The sequence below is a fragment of the Pelodiscus sinensis genome, chromosome 6 (genome assembly GCF_049634645.1).
Source record: "Pelodiscus sinensis isolate JC-2024 chromosome 6, ASM4963464v1, whole genome shotgun sequence".
NCBI classification, from domain to species: domain Eukaryota; kingdom Metazoa; phylum Chordata; order Testudines; family Trionychidae; genus Pelodiscus; species Pelodiscus sinensis.
Genome location: NC_134716.1, coordinates 95,571,953 through 95,593,927, shown reverse-complemented (window position 1 = coordinate 95,593,927; position 21,975 = coordinate 95,571,953). Strand labels below are relative to the sequence as shown.

Here is a 21,975-nt window from a genome sequence, read left to right as displayed (position 1 = left end):
AAGGGAAGGGCCATGGCAGGCCACTCTAACTCCTGCCTCCACTGCTAATGTCTCCTAACTACCCTCTCATGGACTTTGTTTGGTGCAGAGCATTTATGGTGGAGCTCAGGTGAGTCTGGAAGAGAATACTGTGGGTCTAACAATCCCTGTATTCACACATACCCACCCTGGCCCTCTGAGCTTTGTTACCCTTTTCTCCTGGAAGCTGAGACCCACTAGAAAACTGAGAACTAATGAATTTTGTCTACTTTTAAAGGTTTCCAGTGGTATTCTTGCATTTGTACCACAACCACGCTAGTGTTGAGTCATGCTGATAATTTTATATTAAAGAAAACTAAATAATGATTTATTTGCTCCAAGTGGCTTTTTTTACAGTCCATGAACTGTTTCTGACTTCAGAACAGATTAGAGTAACTGCTTGCTCATTTTTGTGGCTAGGAAATCCCTTCGTATTCAGCATTTCCATTTGTGACTTGAAGATATTACAAATGTTAAAACGCTGGTATTTGTAGGGACTTGAAATATCTAATTGCGGCCTAATCAGAAGCTCCAGACCTTTCATGAAAGTGATCCAAACCAACATGCTTCAGTTTGGGCAGCATAATGAGGGTAAACCGCTCTAATAAACTGAAGGGCCCAGTTACTGAAAGTTTTCTATTAATGGGAATTTCCAGAGCACATAGTAATGGAGCTATCGGATAAAAAGCAATAGCACTTTACACTTCAGTAGCACCTTTCACCCACCTTTACAAAGATGGGTATTTTGCACAAGTAAGTGTAGTAAAGGAGTAGGCACTACAGTAGTGAATCAGGCCCCACATTGTAATTAATGCAGAAAGAACCTCAGATTTGTTCAGATAAACATTCACAATTTTATCCAATACTCATCTGAATTTTCTAGGTCTAGACTCTGGACAGGCTATCTCATGTGAACAGGCTTTCTAGCAAGCTTTTTGGTAGTTCTAGGTGTCAGCAATGTTTGAAATGCAATGTACATACCTTTTCTCCTACTATTTTGATTTTTCTACAATTGGCTTTAGCCAAGACAAGCATGCAGAGCCACAACAACTCAAGAGTGCAAATGCACAGTGAGTATTGAGTGAATTCAAATGCATATAGGAAAGGAATTGCTGCTTCTCATAAAGAGAAGGAACAATGGGGTGGAGATGACGCACTGTGACCAAATGAAGAAGGGAAGGCTATTCCTAATGAAAGATGCTGGCCTACCACTCCAGCATAACTGCCTTCCTTCTTTCTACAGTGTAGGCCAGTGGTGCACAACCTGTGGGTCGTAACCCCCAAGGGGGTCACGGATGTCTTCCTCGGGGGCCACCAATGGCCGGGCCCACCCGCTGGCCGGCCAGATCTAAACGCCGCGCTGCTCAAATTATCTTGGGGGGTCGCGACAAAAATATATGGGGGTCATGGTGGAAGAAAGGTTGCGCACCACTGGTATAGGCTATGAACTCCGTTGGCTGATTGGGTGTATCCCCAAGCCCAGGTTGGAAGAACTGGGGAATTGCTGCTCTGTGCGCTCCCCTAAATCCTTCAAACTCATTGCTCTTCTGAACAGCAAGAACTCTCCCTATAGCTTGTCTACTCCCAGGAGGGGGATGGGCAGGATCACAGCATCACATTGCGGACAAGAGGCAAAATCTCTCTTGAAAATCTGGCCTGCCACCAACCCCACTTCTCAGCAAGGATGATGTGAAAAAGGGCAGTGCTTCAGGAGTCACAGACCAGCCATTTCCCATCCATGACTTTTAATGTGCAAAGAGGAGAATGTTGACAAATATCTTACTTGGATTATTAGGATAATAAATAATACTAAGTGTCTTGATTAGATTCTTAGCTCTTTGGGAGCAAGGTCATCATTTTGGTTTGTTTGTGCTGCACCTACGAGAGTGGGGTCCTGGTCTATGACCTGGGGTTCTAAGCACTAGCAAAAAACTATTAAAGAATATTAGCACTGTGATTAGCTACCTAATAGCCTTTTTTCTTCTACAGAGCCAACTCAATGCCCTCTGTTATTAAGACTGAACTGAAAAAATCAATTGCCTTTATTGAAATTTCTTGGCTGTGCATGGGGAATTGTGTTTTTGAAAGGCTCAAACTGCAATTTATAAAATGATGTAATTTAAATCCTTTGATAGCACGTAGACTCCTGAGATGGAAAAGATGCGTATAATTAATTCCCAGGGATCAATGCAAGAAGTACTGAGTTGGAATGAGGTGGCGCTGAAGGTTATTCACTAGCTGTTATAAAGGGTGTAAACTTTTTGTTTAAAAGAGCATTTACTATTTGCCTTCCCTTTCCTACACCCATCTTCCACATGCTGTTGTGTCTCACTAATTATTCAATCTGGGGCAGTGATATGGTGGTTGCAGGACTGAAGAAATCATGTAGGTCTGATTGAAAATGAGGCTACAGTGTGGTATCTTTTGAAATGAAGTTAGTGGCACAAATTGTCCTTACCAGGATCTGTCTTCTTCTCTTGCAGCTGGTTACAAAAGTGATGTGGCTTTGCCTTTTGGTGTTCCATTATTTTGTTTTAATCTCTTCAACTCTTGCTGGGTCCACTCATATTTATATAACTGAATTGGTCTCTAGTTGTTTTCTTTGTAGTTTTTGTTTTCTTTGCTTGTTTCAGCAGGTTGTAACATTTTTCCTTTACCTTAAATCTAAGTTAATGATGGAGAAAACTGCCACATATTCAGTTATATAAAGGGCCGACATGGTTGTTCCCTCCCTTCAGGAGGATTTCCCAGGTGGGGGATAGGGGGACCTGGAACCGCGCTCTCTCACGGGTCCCAGCCCAGGGCTCTAAGGACCAGTACCGTCACGGTTTGGTCTGGCTGGTGGGGCTCTTGCCAAAATGCACCAGCCCACTGGCTGTAAGCAGTGAGCTCTGCCCTGGGCTGCTTCCTATCCCCACCAACCTTGCTCAGGCTCCCTTCACTAGTTCCTACGCTCCAGTACGCGCTCAACCTCCCAGCCTCCCCCTAACACGTTCCTCTCCTCCCTTTGTACTCCCCGCCGCCTTGCTCTCACACTGCCCGCACCCATCCCACCTTGATGTGCTTCTACCCTTCCGTCACACTTGAGCCCTGCCTCCCACCTTGGAATGCATCCTGCTGCTAACTTGTTTGTTTACGATCACACTAAAGTATGAGAAATGAGTGTTCCATGTTTTTAAAGTAAGTTGGAATCTTTTTTTTTTTTTTAAAGATTTCCTATGGCTATGAAATGTCAGCATACCAAGAACGGACAAAGCTTGCTATAAAGCAGTGTGGGTATCTGAAGTCATGAAACCACAAGAAATGCATAATTTCCCTCTTCAGTATTCCAGCTGAAGAAATGGAAATCACATCTCCTGGCAGATAGACATATTGCATCAGAACAGATCAGTCTGGCTTGTCAGCATCTGTGATTAGCAAGATGATTCCGTTAGTTTTGTAAAAAACACAGACAGATACCCTCATAAATGTAGCGGTACAAAAACAACTGGCGTTCTGGACTCTCCATCAAAACATGTAATTTTGGCTATGTGATATATACTTCATGGGCCAGTATTCAAACATGTACACATTTCTGGGGACTCATTTTGGATGAGTCTAGACTGGCAAGTTTTTCTGCAAAAGCGACTGCTTTTGCGGAAAAACTTACTAGCTGTCTACACTGGCTGCTTGAATTTGCGCAAGAACACTGACGATCTAATGTAAGATTGTCAGTGTTCTTGCGCAAATACTATGATGCTCCCACTCGGGGAAAAAGCCCTCTTGCGCAAATGCTTTTGCGCAAGAGGGCCAGTGTAGACAGGTAAAAACTGTTTTGCGCAAAAAAGCCCCGATGGCGAAAATGGCGATTGGGGCTTTCTTGTGCAAAACTGTGTCTAGATTGGCACGGACGCTTTTCTGCAAAAAGTGCTTTTGCACAGAAGCATCCGTGCCAATCTAGATGCTCTTTTCCGCAAATGCTTTTAACGGAAAAACTTTTCCGTTAAAAGCATTTGCAGAAAATCATGCCAGTCTAGATGCAGCCAAGAGGTACATAAGTCTTTGAAAGCAAATATAAATAATGGATGCAGTCAAAAATAAAAGGGGAAATTTTAGGGAAGCAGTTACTCGGTTTACATGTTTTCAGCGTATAGGGCTGCCAGCTAGTTTCACAAAAAATAGCGAAAAAAAGGCCGCAGGATAAGTTGTTGAGCAAAAGAAAAAAAAAAAAAAGGCCCAAATGCAATCGTGGCCCCTTTAATTCCCAGGTCGCTCCTCCCTCCCTCCACTCCAGCATGTCCCAAGCGGCCTTCCGTCGGGCACCTGATCTGGGCCTTGAGAAAAACAGAAAATACTGGACATTTTAGGTCTCTGGTATTTTCTGATTTTTTTTTAACCAGACGGAAGGTGCAAATACCAGGCTGTCCAGTTCAATGCCAGACACCTCGCAAACCTATTAGTGGTGGCAAAGTTAGTCTTACCAAAAAGTGACATTGATTATTTATTAGCCATAGGTGAGCAGGTCTTTTGTTTTATATCTTCTTTGTAAGATGGTACTTCCCATAGAAGGGAGGAAAGGTAGCTGCAGTGCTCACTTCTATTCCTATTGGCTTCAGCAACATCTTGTTCCTTTGAGGTCTTCTGTCTAACCGCGCATGAAGTTTAGCTTGTGGTGGTAGAACTGCAAGTCATATAGGGCTTCCCATCAGAGCAGACCAACACAATCATCAAGGGATCAGCTATAAATACTCACACTCTTGTTAGGTATGTATTGTCATTTTAGAGGCACAAAAAAGTGCTTCTTTGAACTCAACATTGGAAAATATACATTAAAAATAATGTTGGTCAGCTAAGTACTTCTGTTTGCAAGCACGAGAATCACATTTTCCTCAGAACTTTAAGGATATTAAACAAGATTAGGAGCTTTTCTACACACATTTTCATGCTGTAACTATGGTGCTGTAGTTATAGAAATTCAACCTTCTCTTCTTCCTTGTGAGGATGCAAGGTCTCTTGTACAGAAAGGGAAGAGGAATAAGTTATACGACTATAAGGCACATGCAAAGGTTATACCAATATAACTATATCCATTCAAGGAAGGTTTTTTTCCCCCCTTGTTTAGCTATTTTGGACAGAAATTAAAAACCTCAACAAAAATTTAAATTGTTATAAAAAGTCTGTAGAGTAGGCCTACAACTGCTCAAAAAGAAAAAAAGAAGGGAAGTCTGTGAAAGGAGTGTCATTTTTATTCTGTAGGTTTCAGACAAGAGTTTTACATTTTTTGTAGGGTTTAAAAGACCAAAACGTAGCTTCCCCTCTTCCACTCTAGTCCCTCTTCCCTGCCCCTTTTTTGAGGGGAAGGAGGGAAGAAAAACTGACAAAAAGGGGAGAAAAAGGAAATTTTAAAACCCCTAAGTTTTTCAATAATTTTCAGGGTTTTTAAAACAAACAAAGAAAAAAAACCTTTCCAATGATAAAAAAAAAGTGGTCTAGACCTTTCGACTCAAGCAAGGTAGCATGTAATGTTTAGCTATGGTTAAGCTGCATTTATCAGAGAGCAAGGCTGGGTATATATCTAATAAAGGAAAACATTCTCACTTCAAGCCGATCAATATTATGATTCTCATATCAATCCATAATATTGCTTTTTCTGAGATTTTAAAGCCTTCTGCATTTACGTCCTCTATTCTTGGTGGCGATAGGCATCTGCAATACTGGGATGAAGACTGGATGTTCAGGCAGGAGACATTATTACTGGAACAACTCAAAAGCAAAAGGCAATGTAAAGAAAATCTTAAGTGCTAGAAGATTTCCATGGCAGAGGATTTGAAATGGAACATTTTTGTGGGGGAAGGGGGAGTTGAGGTACTCCCCCAAATGTCATGAATGTGGCTTCCTATTTTCTCATATTTGCAACATGATGACAGCAAAGTGAATAGCATGTCTACTTTATACTACTCAGAATTTCTGAAGCCCTTCAACTTTCAAGGAGTGTCAGAGTTCTGTTATTCTTTGCAAGAAGCAAGGAAGTTTTAAAGAGATACATAGAAGCAAAGTGAAAATAACCTCCACAGTTCTATTGCAGAAAGAAAAGAAGAAAAGGGCAGATTCCATTTTTGGTTTCTCCAGAAAGCTTTTTTTGCAACAGGTTTGTTTTGAAAAGAGGCCGTTTTTGTCAAATATTTTGATTGAATGACTCACCCAAGTAGTTACCAATAACTCACAGGCTGGACAGCTGAAAGAAGGCATTTAAACTAAGCTACATCTGGAATTGATGGAACTGAGAGAGATGTACTAGTGGTTGATTTAGTGGGTCTAGTGAAGACCTGCCAAATTGACTGTTGACCCCAACACTTTACCCTGGAGAAGAAGAGTAAGGCAAGTTGATGGGAGAGAGTCTCCCATCAACCCAGCATGGTGTAGGAGTCATGCAAGCAACTAGTTTTAGTTGGTGTACCAAGTTTAAAACCATGACATCTGTAAGTCATGGCAGAAACCATCCTTTCGCAGCTGTCAGCACCTCATTGCCACATATCTTTCTCCAGAATGCTAACTGCTTTTTGGTTTAAGTGAAATGGCAAGTCCCAGTGGGCACCTCATCTTTGCTAAGTCAGCTAGGCAGGGCAGAAGTATTTAATATCTGGAAGGTTTCATTTTAGAAATGAGCAGGTATTGGTGATCTTTTTTCCTAGAGAGGAAGAGAGTCTCACTATTTTGTATCCTAAAGAAGAGCAGTATGCTAGGGACGTTAGCCTCCATTCCAGGAACAGAAGAATGGAAACTTCAGCTCCATTATTCTGCTTGTTCTTTGAACAGTTTCTATGCAGAAGAATGGGCTAATTCTCGAGGTCAAACTCTAAGTATCTTTTTAAAAGGCAGACAATTATAAGAGCCACTTTAAGTTCTGATTTTTAAAAGCATAGAGGTACACAGTAAGTAGTTAATTACATGATTGTTAAAGGTTTTAATAGACTCCAGCTGCATTTGCTTTGTAGGAGGAATTGCAAAACCCTACTTAAAGATTGATGAGTCCGTCTACCATAATATAACTTCTTGCGTATTGTAAGAAATGGCATCCAAAGGAAATGTGGGTTTTTAGAGTCTAAAATAAGTGGTCTTGACAACATTAGAGATTAGTCCTTTTATTGTTCACATTTGAGAATCCATTTGCAATTTTTTCATGTAATGGTGTTTAGGAGCTAGAAGATTTTGCTACAGTACACAGTCCCACTGCTAAGGGTGTTGGTTTGTTCCAGTTATCTCAAGATTATAGTTCATAACTCTTACAGCACATTTAGCAGCTCCAAATATGCAACATTAACTCACTATCTTGGCACTTGGGAATTTGTCTATAAAACCCAGATGTTCTAAGACCCAGACAAGTGCCAGTTTACAGATGGTATTAGGCCATGCAGCTTTGGGTCAGGATAACTGACTTCTTGCATATTCGCTTTGATCCCTGGCTGGAGAATTTTGAACTGCAAAGATAGTGGCATAATTCACCCAAGCCTCACAAAAGAAGAGCTCCTACCTGATATAATTCCTCTCCCCCAAATCAGAGTTAGTCACTGTTCTAGAATTAATACTAAATAAGCTGTTTTCTTTGGTAAAGTAGTAGAGGATACCGAGTCTTGAGGAAAGCCCTTAAAAAGGACGATACCTTTCTCTCATGCACTTATTGACTAGCAACATTTGCTGTGAATAATGGATGGCCTGGACTCATCGTACTCCAGTTTGCTGATCCACATCTGTTAGAAGGTGGAGAAAGAAGGCAGGATAGAGCCACCAATCCAGACAGAAAATTTACACACAGGAGAGGCAATGATTCTGATTTTCATGGTATTTGGTGATAGGTAAGCAAGCCCTTTCTGCATACAATCAGTAATGGCTGCCTACATGGTGCTGCACCATATTAGCATGCAGATCCCTGCAGATATCCACATCACGTTTCATGATAGAGTTGAAGTTGGTCTCAAGGATGCTGCAGGGCTCCATGTCCAGGAAGGCTGCTGGAAAAGGCCTCAGGGCAGTAGAACCTCTTATTACCCAAGGTGATCACCTGCTCATCAGGGAGCTCATAGCTCTTCTCTAGTGAGGAGGAAGAGGCAGATGTGGCCATTTCCTGCTCAAAATCTAAGGCAACATAGCACAGCTTCTCCTTGATGTCACTCAAAATCTCCCTCCCAGCTGTGGCAGTGAAGCTGGAGCCCCGCTCTGTCAGGATTTTCATGAAGTAGTTAGATTCTGGCCAACCAAGTCCAGCTGGAGGATAGCATGGGGCAGGGCATAGCCCTCATAGATGGGGGCTTTGAGGGTAACTCCCAGCATCAGAGTCCATTACAATGCATGTGGTGCAGCCAGAGGCATAGCTGGACAGCACAATCAGGATAGCCACGTATAGCTGGTGCACTGAAAGTCTTAAACATGATCTTAGCGATCTTCTCCCTCTTAGGCTGAGGGTAGAGGCAAGCCTCACTAAGCAATACAGAGTGCTCCTTAGGAGCCACCCACAATTCATTGTAAAAGGTGTGATACCAGCTCTTCTCCATGTCATCCCAGTTAGTAACAATGCTATGCTCAGTAAGGTACTTCAGTGTAGGATGCCCTGCTTATTCTGGGCTTCGTCCCAACATAGCTGTCCTTGTGGCTCATCTGCCTCCATCACGTTCTGGTGCCCACGATGCCCCACAATGGAGGGGAACACAGCACGAGGGGCATCATCCCCAGAAACCCAGCCTTGCACATACTAGAGCTATTGTCTACAACTAGAGCAGCAATCTCATCATCACCCATTGCTATTAATAGGACAGAGGAAGCAGGTCAGTGATGTGCAGGACGGAGTTTTCACATTCAGTGCTGCTGAAGAAGTAATAGGATGAGTATGACCCCTATTTAAAGGCAGCTGGTTTTGAGCAAGAACCTGCCCACCAATCTCCCCCACTTCTCCTTATAGGAGGCATCTTTTTGAGAAATCATTGTCCCACTGGTTCATTGTTCTGTAGGCTGCAGCTTGTGCTCCTATTTGAACAGCTTCTTCACTATCAGCGGTAGCAATTCAAATATTATTGGCCTCAATAGGATAACTGAACCTCTTCTTCTGAACTGTAGCCACTTGCAATTCTCTCTGCACAAAAGGGCTTAAGACCATGGTCACCAACCCATTGATCATGGTCGACTGGTCGATGTGTGTTGGGGACTCAACCAGTCGATTGTGAGGCATTTGGGCCCTCCCATTTTTCCCCCCAAGAAGAAGCCCCCACGGATGCTACCTCTAGTGACAATGGAGGTAGTGCCAGCTTCCTGCGGGGTAGAGAGTAGAAGTCTCACAGCTGCACGCCATGTCCGGGGTTTCAGGAAGCACATGCGCTGCTCCCCTCCCCCCCAAACAGCCAGTGCATTTCCTGAAACACCAAGTCCGTCACCAGCCAGCGACTTCCCCCTGCTGCCTGCCTGCATGTGGGGAGTGAGATTCCCAGGACTGCTGTTGCGCGCTTCCTGAGCAGTTGGAGCTGGCGCAGTCCCAGGACTCTTACCCGCCCCCCGCCCCCCACACATGTAGGAAGGCAGCAGGGGGAAGGAAGTCGCTGGCAGATGACAGACCTGGAATTTTAGGAAATCCTCTGGCTTTTTGGGGGGGGGGGCGGCTCACGTGCTTCCTGAATCCCAGACGTGGCGCACAGCTGCGGGACCCTGAGGTACTGAGGTGTCCCTGTTCCCTCCCCCTGGCCAATCCTCCCCCCCCCCCGCAAAGAGCACCCTGTTCCCTGCCGTAGCACCGTGTGCCCCGCCCCAGCAAACTTCCTGAGCAGTGTGCCTCAGCACCCTGACCCAGCACCCTGCCTCCACCAGCACAGCTAGGGCCACATTAGTGAGGCTTGGGTTTTTTTTGGTGGGGTTGTTTTTTGCATCTCACTTGTGTGGCTCTGACTGACTTTTCTGCTCCTCTCATGAAGAAAGACAATGCTGAAACCTTTTGTGTTTGACATAATATTTTATTTAAAAATGAAGCCTGGCCAACAAGCCCCCAATTGGGGCCAAGCCCCCATCTGGCCGCAGCATCATAACACTCCTGCACCACCCCAACCCCAAATCTAAGCCTATCATACACTGGAACCCCCTGTCCTGAGCCTTTCACATCCCCAAACTCTTGCACCCCCACGTTCACAGTCTTCTGCCACAACACTCCTGCACCATCCACACACTGCAAATCTGTGTCCTGAGCCCATCACACTCCCAACCTCCCTGCCCTGAGCCCCTCACCCAAACTCCTGCACCCTCACATCCACAAGCCTGTGTCTTGCTCAGCACCCCAACCTTCCACCTGGCCCCAACACTCCCCAGTCTGCAGCCCCATCACCTCCTCCTGCACCCAAATTCCCTCCCAGATCTTGTACCACTCACCCCTTCCCATACCCAAATCCCTCACTCCCACCCCCGAGCCCGCACCTCCTGTCTCAACTCAGTGAGGGTGTATAAGGGCTGGGGATAGCAAGTGATGGAGAGGAGGGGAACAGAGAGGGTGGGGCCTCAAGGAAGGGAAAGGGTCTTAAAAAAATGGGGTAGATCTTGGCTTGTCCTGACATTTAAAACGTGATCTTGGGTGTAAAAAGGTTGGAGACTACTGGCTTAAGAAGTAAGTACACCATCTTCCTGGAATGAGTAGAGGAAGGAAGTGATGTGAATTCATAGTAGTAAGGGAGAAAAGGTATAGACCAGGGTTTCCCAACCTATGGGTCAGGACCCAAATATGAGTTGCTATTACATTTCAAAGGGGTCACCAAGTGTCTCCCCAGGTGGCTCTGCCCTCCCTGCCCCCACCCCTCCTGTTTTTGAATTGCCTTGGGTCACCAAGTCTTCCTGAATTGTCAAAATGGGTCCCCATCTGGAAAAGATTGGGAACCGCTGGTATAGACGGACACTAACTGCATAAGCTTCAGAGGGGTAACCGAGTTAGTCTGTAACAGTAAATACTTAAAAAAAAATCTAGTAGCACCTTAAAGATTAAAAAAAAAAGGAAAATGGTATCATGAGCTTTCATGGGCACAACCCACTTCTTCAGATGATATAATTGATGTTAGCATAGTGCTTGATAATTACATCCATAAGGTTGACCTTAAGGAACTTAATGAGAGCTAGATTCCATTCCCATTAAAGTCAATCGGGTCAGGAGAAGAGACTGAATTCTTAACACTAGTGAAATCTTTCTCTTACTTTACAGCCTAAAGCTTTGCAGGAAGATAGGCAGTTTTGTGCTCTCTAGGAAGCTAATGGCTGGGAGGCACTTTTGACCTTGAAATTGTTTAGTCCTGCTCCCCAAACACTGACAGTGTGTTAAAATGTATGTGTATAGAAGGAAGAACTTTTCTGTGTTATAGACTTGGGCAAATAAAAGCCTGCAAGAGAGAAAGTAGAGGTTTCAGGTTATTATTTATTGCTGACCTAAAGAAAACTGTCTTATTAATAACTGAAGCCTTTAGCGATGTCACATACTTTCAGCTTTTGAATAGGGACAATTTATATCTTCCAAAAAGCTGTTTTTAAAATGTGAAACAGCTGTTCAAGATGCTAATTTCTTAGGGCATCTTTTGAGGCTGGCTTCTTTTTGGCTTAAGAAAGGGCTTTGTGCAGGCCTTGACTGGTAGCTCATGAGGCTTGCTTGCGTGTTTATGTATTTATTTATAAGTGTAGGGGAAAGTTTAATCTACAATTAATTTACCTTTTAAATATGTATTTGCCAGACTATTCAGACTGGCAGAGAGCTAATGTAGACAGAATATATCTTGACATGAAAAGAATGGTGTGTTCCTCTGTAAATTTAGAACACCACAAAACACAAGTCCCTTTAATTAGGGACCCCACGCTATAGAAAATTCCACACAAGACTGAGGTGCAATTCATACTATTATTTGCCACTTTAAGGAAGAAGTTTGAAGTATTGGTCTTCGGGATTTTACGTACCGAATGTGCCAAGAAAACCAAGGAGAGTATAAGGTGTAGTTTTCTTACTTTAATCCCTTCAATGCGCCATTGATTAAGATCCTGAAATTCAACAGCAGTCTGTGGGCTGGAAATTAAGTGGTTAATATTTGCTTTATTGCTGGCCCAGTAAAAGCAAAGATCTTTGAATGTCAGTGGGCAAGTGAATTCTGCTGGAAGAGGAAGCATTTAAAAAGCAATACTGATCAGACCACTAGAACTTTGACAGGTGCAAGAGAAGTACCAGTTCATAGAAAAAGGAAGAAAATTCACTTTGGCTAGATGTATTGGGAGTGCTTGCCATCTGATTGCTGCTAGAGCAGGGCCGGCCAGAGCCATTCATGCACCCCGGGCCCTGGGAGTGCGGCGCATGCGTGGCCCCACCCTCGGGTGCCTGGTGCATGCGCGGCCCCGACCCTGCCCGGTCTGGCACCCCCCGTGCGGCGCCCCCTACAATGGGGCGCCCCGGGCAGTAGCCTGGTCAGCCCGTAGCTTGGGCTGGCTCTGTGCTAGAGTGAGAGTATTTTTCATCGTGAACCCCTCTCTAGCCCTTCTTAGGGGTAAAAGGCGCATGTCTGTGTGTATGTATGTTGAACAGTTCTGATTCTCCAATATAATTCACCTTCTGTAGTCAGTTACCCCTGAACCAAGGAAGTGTAGAATATTGCCACTTGTATGAATGGCTGACTCTGACGAGACCCACTAGAACAGATTTCAATAGCTATGCACGGTGTAAGACAATGAAGACTCAGGACCCCTGAATTTTACTGTTATTTTCTGGACACGTTGATTTGTCTGAACTCTAATTCATCAATTTTATACCTGGGGGAAAATGTTTGCAACTCTTGTGTAGAACATACTGCTGTAGTGTCTTGTATTTACTAAACACAGGGTAGAGAAAGTCCCTTTTATTAAGGTTGCCTTATACTTCCCATTATAAGACTGCTTTCAATTTACAGCGTTGCCAGACTTTTATTATTTGGTCTGAAATTTAGGATTTTAGCCAAAATGGAGCAGTTGTTTTCAAGAACAAGGATAGAGAAAATTTTGTTTTACTCAGATTAAAACATTCTAAAAACCTTCTTTGATCAGGTTTAATTCCCCCAAGCTTTGGACCAAGGACTCAGAATTTGATAAGGGGGTGGCCTTTGTGTCAAGATGTGCTTTTTGCCATCTCTCTGAAAATCTGCCGATTTGGCAAAATTATAAATAAATGAAAAATCACAGTTTGAACATGCCCAGTAAAGACTTCTTTGATTGTAGCAGACAAAGTCTCTGAAGACTCTGTTCTCATTGAGCTCACTCAACACTCCATGGAATTCTGAGGAAAAAAATAGTGTGTGATCATGTAATTTAAGATTGTATCATAATGAGTATGCCCAAGGGGTCAGAATTAAGGTTATCCAAATAATCTAAGTTTGTGCATTTCTTAATTCTTGTGTCCTTAACTTGGCAACCATAATCACGTTCTCTTAACTGTGTGTGTGTGTGTGTGTGTGTGTGTGTGTGTGTGTGTGTGTGTGTGTGTGTGTCCTTAACTTGGCAACCATAATCACGTTCTCTTAACTGTGTGTGTGTGTGTGTGTGTGTGTGTGTGTGTGTGTGTGTGTGTGTGTGTGTGTGTCCGTGTCCTTAACTTGGCAACCATAATCACGTTCTCTTAACAGTGTGTGTGTGTGTGTGTGTGTGTGTAAGTAAAAGTAATTACTGTTGTCATTGCAGGAGTACCTAGAAGCCACAGTTCAGTTTATGGCTCTAGTGTTTGTAAGAGAGACTTCTTTCCCCAAAGAACCTTACATCTAGAAAGAAAGAAAAAGAGGGTAGGGGAGGATGCAAAAGGACAGAGAGATGAAGTGACTTGCTTTAGGTTATACTGTAGGTAAGTGAGCATTCTGTGCTCTGTTTATTGGCCCATGCTCCCCTAAACTATACTATATTGCATGGTACTATATTCAGTAAACATTAAGAAGATTGACTAATTGTATAATATTTAAAATGTCTTAGAAGCCTTACAAATGATTGGGCATGGAACAGAAAAGGGTGCTCCAAGGCCATTCAGGGAGAAACTGCTGCTGAAGAGGAAGCTGCAAAAGAGAGCTGGATTCTGGCAATGGGAACAGCGGGGAAAGTCTCCAGGCAGTGCACTGACACGCTGCTGTTCCACCAGCTGGGGGAGTGGAGGAGGAATATTTCTTCCCCTTGAGTCAGATCCTGTAGTGAAGCTTGCGGCTTTCTCTTCCCCCACTCCTCCACTATTGTGGAGTGGCGGGGAGGGCAAGGCTGCAGCACTAACGTGGGCTCCCCGCTGTGGGGGGAAGGAAGAGAGCTGAGCTCGAGCCACAGACCAGTAGGAAGGGGGCTGCGGAGCCCCTTCTGGCTGACTTTGGGGAACATGGGGGGATGCGTTCACACCCTTTGAGCATCCCCTCCCCGGAGTACAGGCCTGATAAGTCTCAGGGGATATGCTATTTTGTTAGATTGTTTTGGCATTTCCTTGACTTTAAAGATGCTTTATTGATATGGTACTTGGGAGAAATTAAGTTGGGCCTCACCTAGGGCATGCCAGAACAGGACCACACCTTTTAAAAATATATTGTGTGAAACATAAAAATGTATGCTGTGTATCTTTAGACACACGGTCCCAATCATAGGTGCGCACAGCACATTTCATTAGGGTTTGCACCCAAAGAATTTTTTTAAAATGTACTTTGACTCCCATTAGCCACACCCCTGTTAACCACGCCCCTGACCCCCATTGGCCACACCTCTGGTGGTAAGACTCTCGGAGCAAGATGGACACATGACCAGAAGTAAAAGGTGTCATGTGACCCCCCCCCCCATAAGGACTTTTTCCCACCATCCTCCTACCAATAGGGATTAGTTTGGCCCTCAACAAACCCCCTCATGCAACTATCCTGCAATTGCATTAACCCAATGTGTGTGACATTAACTCGGGGGCAGAGAGGCTGGGGGAAGTGTTCCCTCTAAGAGTTTCCTCCCATGAGCAGAATGAATTTTGTGTTGTGCACCAGTACTTAGTTCATGTGGCTTGTTTAGATGTGCCACTGCGGCACCCAAGTTATTAATAAATAGCTCATAAATCTCTGCCTTTTCCCTCTGCTGCCATGTCTCCTCCCCTTGCTCCATCAGCTCCCCTGGTGCCTGCTTCCCCCCAACCCCTCACCCTCCTCTGCTGTCCTGACTCCTGCCCTTCTCACTGCCCTCAGCCTTGCTGAGTCCTGCCACTCTCCACCAGCCCTTCTCTCCCCACTGTGCCCACTCCTCCAGTAGCCCCACTCTGATCATGTGAGCTACCCCTCCTCATCCCCTCTCCTAACACCTCCCTCTACACACCTGCCCTGCCTCTCTCCTCTGGTGCTGGTCCCTCCTCTGCAGGTGTCTGCCCTTCTGCTTCACCCCCAGAATCCCCTGGCACCTGAACCTTCTCTTACTCCTGCACCCTCCTGGTGCCTCCCCCTTTGCCCTCTTTTCCCTTGATGCCCACTCCCTCACCACCCTCTGCCCCCATTCCCCTCATGCCTCTGTGCCCTCACATATGACTTGCTGCATCCCCACTTTCTTCATGCCCACCCCTTCTTTCAAGCCTTCTCTCAGCACCTCCCCCTCCAACCCTCAATGCCCTTACCTTCTTCTCTCCCAGCATCAACCTGTCCTCCCTCCCACTGACACCTCCCCTCCTACCCTTTTCCTCATTGTTTCCGCTTGGCCCCCTGGCATTTGTGTCTCCTCTACCCTGTCCCTTGGTGCCTTCCCCTTTCTTCTCCTGACCTGCCCCCCTCCCCTCAGACAAGCCCCTTCCTCTCCCACCCCTTCCTTTTCCCCCCCTTTCCCATCCCCTCCTTTGCCTTCGGCTTTTGCCTTCCAGTTTGTGGGGCTGGAGTCAGAGCTGGCCCAAGCTACAGGCTGGCCCGGGGCAGGGGAGCCTCAGGAGCACCATGCAGTGCTGCCGGGCTGAGCAGGGCCTGGGCCGCAAAAATGGCTCAGGCTGGCGTCTGTAATCGGGCCCCAGCTGCTTCTGGAGCTGGGCCGCACGGTTTTAAAGTCCCGGGCCATGACGTCATGCCATGCTCGGGCGTCTCCCCTCTCACCTGTTGCGTGGTGTTTGAGGACGCTGCGCATACACTCTCTCTGCTCCACAGTGCCCCGTAAATGGCTGCGGGGAATTTAAAGTGATGGGCTGCAGCACCCCATCACGAATCCCCCTCTTCCTCCAGCAGCTGCTAGCCGGCCCGAGATGTTAGGGTGTACCTGGGCTCACCCGGCACACCCCGTGGGCACACCTATGGAGACATTCAAATGCTGCTCATTATACTAGCCAGAAGAAACTTTCCTCCTCCCTTCCCCCCCAAAGACTGATGCTATCCCGTATTTGTAAACTGTGCTGATTTTATTGGAAAAACAACAGCTTGGCCAAAAAACTTGAATCATTCCTTTCCCTCCCCTTAAGGCATTGCTAACCACAGGCCAATCAAGGTGATATAGTTTAACTTGCTGTCCTCCACAGCAGCAGATACCTGAAAGCAACCCAGTTTCATTTGCATAATCCCTCCCCCTACTTACCAGTGATTCCCAACAGATGATACCTTGCTGAGCAATCTCTTCCCTTTGTATTATAGTGCAGTCCAATGCATTGGCATGAATCCTGTCATGAAGTTATGTGGGTTATTGATTATTTTATGTTAGTTCTGAGCTGTTTTTATTTTATTAGTGCTGGGGTAGGGAATGTTTTTAGGGTTGGGAGCCATTGACCCACAGAAAAATCAGTTGAGGGTTGCATACAAGTGAGAAGCAAAAAGGAACCCCCCTCACCAAAAAAAACCTGGCTCCTGACTGAGGAGGAGAAAGACAGTCCTTGCATTCCCTTGCACACCAGAGTCCGGGGGCTCAGCCTAGTAGATTTTGTGTGCTCCAGCTGTGTGTGTGCGGGTGGGTGTGGGGGTGGGTGGGTGGGTGGAGAGAAGGAATACTAGTGCAGGATCCACAATGCTGGAAGGAGCCCTGAGCCTCAGAAGTTGGATCCAGGCAAGCTGGGAATCACATCCTTCCCCCGGGCCTTAGGTTCCCCACTCCTGTATTTGCGGGTATACATGAAATTTGGACTGCATCAGAACTGTTAATGACCATTCAAAATAGTAATGTTATGGGAGACAATTCATACTCTTGATAGCGTAAACCAGAAATAAAGTTCCTAATCAGGAGAAATAGGACTAAAAACTCCAGACAGCTTTTTAGTTAGCAGAAACATGTAATGCAGGGTAGAATTCTTGCTTTTCAAAGTCATGGTTCTGGCTAGGTAGCGGGTTAGGGCTACATAGTGTGTTACTTGCTGCACTGATTTCCAGTAAAGAGAGGATAGATTTAAAATGCGCCTTAAGGCACCAAAGGAGAATGAGTTGATTAATCCCAGTCTTGGTGGGTGTTTATACCACAATATAATTAAATTACAGTATTACTTGGACTAGAGTCATCTAGCCATCTCCTGCACAGATGTCTATTTTCTTGGTTCTGTATTCTTTTGCCATCTCTCCTGTATACCTATTCTGGGACTAATGTAAAAGAAGAAAAATGTCAATAGGAGGAGTAATAATCCTTAGCATTTATGTAGATGGTTTTCAGTGTTAACAAGCGCTCACAGTGCATCCATGAATAACGTTAGAGTTATAGGCAGGGGTGGCAGGTTTGTATAATTTTTGGTGGTGCCCAGATTGGGTGCAAGTCCTGCACCCCCCACCCCACATAACTGCCTTGTAAGGACTGAGGAGAAGGTGAAGCCTCTGTGGGTTCTGGGGTGGGGATGAGGGGTTTGGAGTGTGGAAAGGACTCAGGGCTTGGGCAGAGGGTTCGGGGTGAGGGCTCTGGGCTGGGGATTAGGAACTCAAACACTGGGATGCAGCAGGCAGGCATTCACCCAAACCCTAGAAGGAATCCACTCAGTCATCTACCAGGGGACAGGGGCTGCCAGATGTCTCCTCCCTCTGCAGATGCAGCAATCAGTCTGCTGTCCTCACTACTCCCTTGTCGCCAAGTTGTAGTGCAACAGTTGTTCAGGGAGTGCAGAGGGCTCAGGGCAGCGGCTCATTGCCCAGGACCCAGGTTAGGTGAGGGGGCCAGCAGGTGGGGCCAGGGGGAGAGCCCTGCCCTGACATTGGTGGAGCATAGGCACCCGGGTCCATACAACAAGCCAGCCCTGAGCATAGGGACCAATACTTTACATCCTATAACTTTGATTCGGATCCCTTTAAGCACAGCTGGGGCTGGATAGGCTAAGCACTAGATCAGTGGTTGTCAAACTATGGGTTGGGACCACAAATGGGCCACAGCCCCATTTTAATGGTATTGCCATGGCTGGCTTAGACTTGCCAGGGTCTGGGGCCAGAGCCAAAGCCTGAGTCCGGCTACCTGGAGTTGAAGCCAAAGCTCAATCCCCACTGCCCAGGACCCACAGCCTGAAGGCTGCAGCCCTGGGCAGTGGGGCTCAGGGTACAGGTCCTCTGCCTGGAACTGAAGGCCGTGGGCTTTGGCACCCCCACCCAGGGCATTGGAGCTTGGGCAGGCTCTGGCTTCGGCCCCTCTCCTGGGGTTGTGATGTAGTTTGTGTTTTCAGAAGACGGTTGTGGTGTAATGAAGTTTTGGGAACCTCGGAGCTAGATGGCTGCTGAGAGCAGTGGGCTGGTCTACATGTGGAGGGGGTTCTTTGGCTCTTTGATCATCTGGGAACTTTTCCGACCCTGAGCCTAGCCAATAATGTTCATGCTCAAGCCTCTCTTTCTCCAGCATATTTGTGTCAAGGCAATTTGTAAGATGGGGAGAAGTTTTGGGCGCAAGTCAGTTTGGCAGCAACTTGCTGGATGAGAGTCACAATCCTCTACTCCTTCACTAGCAGTGGAATTTATTCTGAGCAGAGAGGGCTGGAACAAACCTTAAGCACCATATAAGTCCTGTAAGCCCTCCGTTGCCCTGAAATTGCAGGCTGCTCTGTGGGCAGGAATCCTGTGCCCAGCTGAAGCCCTGTTGAAATTATAGCAGGGTTGCCAATTTTGGTTGGATATATTCCTGGAGATTTAATCACATGACATGATCTTAAATTAAAGATTAATCTAATTCCTGAAGACCCCAGGCTGATGCTGGAGGGTTGGCAACTTTAACTCACAGCATCATTGGAGGATGAATAGGATTTACCAGCTCTGCTCTATTTGGAATTTTATAATTTGTCACCTGTCTAAAATAAATAGTTCTGACCATTGCGCTCACTCTGTGTCTTTTACACACTTCTAAAACATTTTGTTCCCCTGGCTCTGAATCCTAGCATTACTTCTGTTTGATGCCATTGTACAGAGAGCACAAGAAAAAAGTGGGGGTTGTGCATTTTATAGCACATTAGGAAAAGGGGTGTAATGTGGAGTCACAGCTCTCTCACACATTTAGTGTACAATATATATGGACAACATTTGCAATGTCTGCACCAATGGCATTTCATCCACATGCCGCTCTCTTGCACTTTAGGAATTTGATCAGCATTTCACATTTTCACTCACGCTGCTTGTTTTTAGGCAGTGTGCAGATCTGCAGAGCAGTGTCTGATGATTCAGTGAAGTGCAGATGGGGCTCTGCAAACACACAGTTCTATTGTGATTCCCTCCTATCCCTGCAAGCACCCAGAAAGTGTGCATGAGGGTGAGAGGCAGACAAGGGGAACTACACACCCCTTCCCAGCAGCCAGAAGAGGAGGCGAGAAAGAGGAGAGAGGCTGAATGGGTTTGCAGAGAAACACCACCACATTCAGGGCATGATGTCTTGACGCTGCAATTCTATGATTCCATCCTAGCACCCTAGTTGTGTTGCATCTAGGCAAATTCATGTTGACTTAATTTTGCACTGTGATGTCAGAACTCTGCCTCTGTGTTTGTATACAGCTCCTTGAACTGCCTTTATAGCTCTCCAGCTCCAAAAGGCTGAGTACTGCTAGTGTAAACACAAATGTTGAGAGAACGAGTGTATGTGTAAGACATGACATTTTAAAGAATAAGCTGTAACCTAAGCTGCTGTTTCAGTCCATGTGATTGTTAGTATCCACTAGATGGCACAAACACTCCCCCTTTCCTAGTACCTGAGTAGTAGCAGACAGGAAAAAAGCCAGTACAATAGGAGTTCATGATCAAAAGTTACTGCTAGTACTTGTGCACAGACTTTTGGTGTCTGGTTTTTAATGTTGTTTATGTGTCTGGTTTACTACCTTTATTTTCTTCTGTGTACCTGATAATTCCTACACTGATGGTACCTTGCATCTGCAGGCCTTTGCAAAGACACATTAATTATTTTTCATAACAGCCATAGAAGGAAGTAGCTAAGTCACTTGGTTTATGGGTGAGTGAACTGAGGCAGAAAGGCCACAGAAGCTCCATGGCCAAGTAGGGAATACAGCTCAGAACTCCCCTTCCCTAAACACTACATTACGTGGCACTATGCGATTAATAAAAATGAATGTAAAATTATTACAAGACATAAGCACATCTATCCTATAGCCTTGACAAACTGCCCAGTACCATTCTCGTGGAGGGAATGCAGATGGCTTTATGCCACAGTGTGTTTTCCCCTAGCTGTTCTCCCAGGGGCAGCATAGAGCAGCTTTTTGTTCCTGATTATTTCAAATACATCCATGCTCCGCCTCATCCCCTTTTAGATATCTCTGTGCAAGGAGCAAAAATAAATAAATAAAACATATACTAGCAGGAATGTCTCTGCATGGCTGGCCTCTGGCTTTAGAAAGAAAAGAAAAGCACTTAAAAAAAAAAAGCACAAAATGCAGGTAATTTGGCAGAGGGGATGCATATAAGATAATACACTGCAAAGTATTCTTATTCATGGTATTTGAGTCAATAAGCCCCTACCTAGAGATATTAATCATCCAAGTACTGTCAGGACATTAACCAATGAATCCTCAATACGTCCCTGTGAAGATTAATTGTACATCTCCATTGTACTGATGGGGAAATAAAGGCACAGAGTAGTTAAGAGATTTAGCTCAGTCACCTGAACAAGTCTGAATACTAATAAATGTTTCCCAAACCAGTAGATTTCCACAGCACAGACTTGCACAGGTTGAGTCAGTGTCTTCTATTCTCCAGTGACTTTTAGGTGAGCCAGACTATTGCTGGCCATGAATAAGGATACCATATGTCCCATTTTGGCTGGGACAGTCCCTTTTTTAAGCCCTGTCCTGGCCATCCTGACTTTCTGGCAAAAGTGGGCATTTGTCCTATTTGCTCTTGTCAACTTGATCAGAGAAGCCGGGATGCCAGCCTTGTGCAGGGTTGCCAGTTGGGTTTCAACAAAAATACTGGACATTACATCACAAACTACATTACATCTTATTTAGAAAATACTGGCAATTTATATTTTCTCATTTAGATTTTCTCAATTTGTTTCCCGAACAGAAAGCTCAAATACTGGACTGTCCGATTCAAAACTGGACACCTGGCATCCCTAGCCTTGTGTGGAGGACAGACATATCTTGGGTAAGCAGCAATGCCAGCCCTGCCTGGGAAAGGGGGGTAGAACTCAGTCCAGCCGTGCATGGTGGGGCGCTTGGACTAATGGGACTGTGTGCCATTTTGACTTTGGGAAATATGAGTGTGCATGCGTGTCCCTTTAACAAGAGGAAACTGTAAACTCTTCAAGATACTTCCCTCTGCCCATCAACATTGCTTGTCTCACTCAGGTTCAGCTTCAACCAGCAGTTGCTCATCCAAGATCTGCTAGATGAGCAAATCATAGCAAAACATTCATCCCGCTATCATGTAAGGTTTGGTATTAAATGTGGAAGGTGTTCTGATCACTAGGTAAATTATACTCTGTACGGCACTGGGGAAAAATCACTTCCTTTCTTTGTGTATAGAATCCGCGTTCTCAGTTCTAACAAACATCCAATTTACAGAGCAATATCTTCATTTCTACTGCATACACATCATCCTTGCAAACAGA

At 45.3% G+C, this 21,975-nt stretch overlaps 1 protein-coding gene and 1 long non-coding RNA gene across 2 annotated transcripts in view; one reads left to right on the top strand and one right to left on the bottom strand.

Annotated features, from left to right (window-relative positions):
* Positions 1 to 21,514, top strand: part of LOC142829947 (uncharacterized) — a 49,812-nt gene extending 28,298 nt beyond the window's left edge. Inside the window, exon 3 of the long non-coding RNA XR_012904904.1 lies at positions 21,429 to 21,514. This is a non-coding gene — a long non-coding RNA (uncharacterized LOC142829947). The remainder of the gene's footprint in view (positions 1 to 21,428) is intronic.
* Positions 7,680 to 8,790, bottom strand: ACTBL2 (actin beta like 2). Its single transcript, XM_014580007.2, is given in 8 exon segments — positions 7,680 to 7,902; positions 7,904 to 8,014; positions 8,016 to 8,235; positions 8,238 to 8,319; positions 8,321 to 8,396; positions 8,398 to 8,596; positions 8,599 to 8,724; positions 8,727 to 8,790. Coding segments are annotated over 8 exon segments (1,101 nt in total).
* Positions 21,515 to 21,975: the final 461 nt, after the last annotated feature.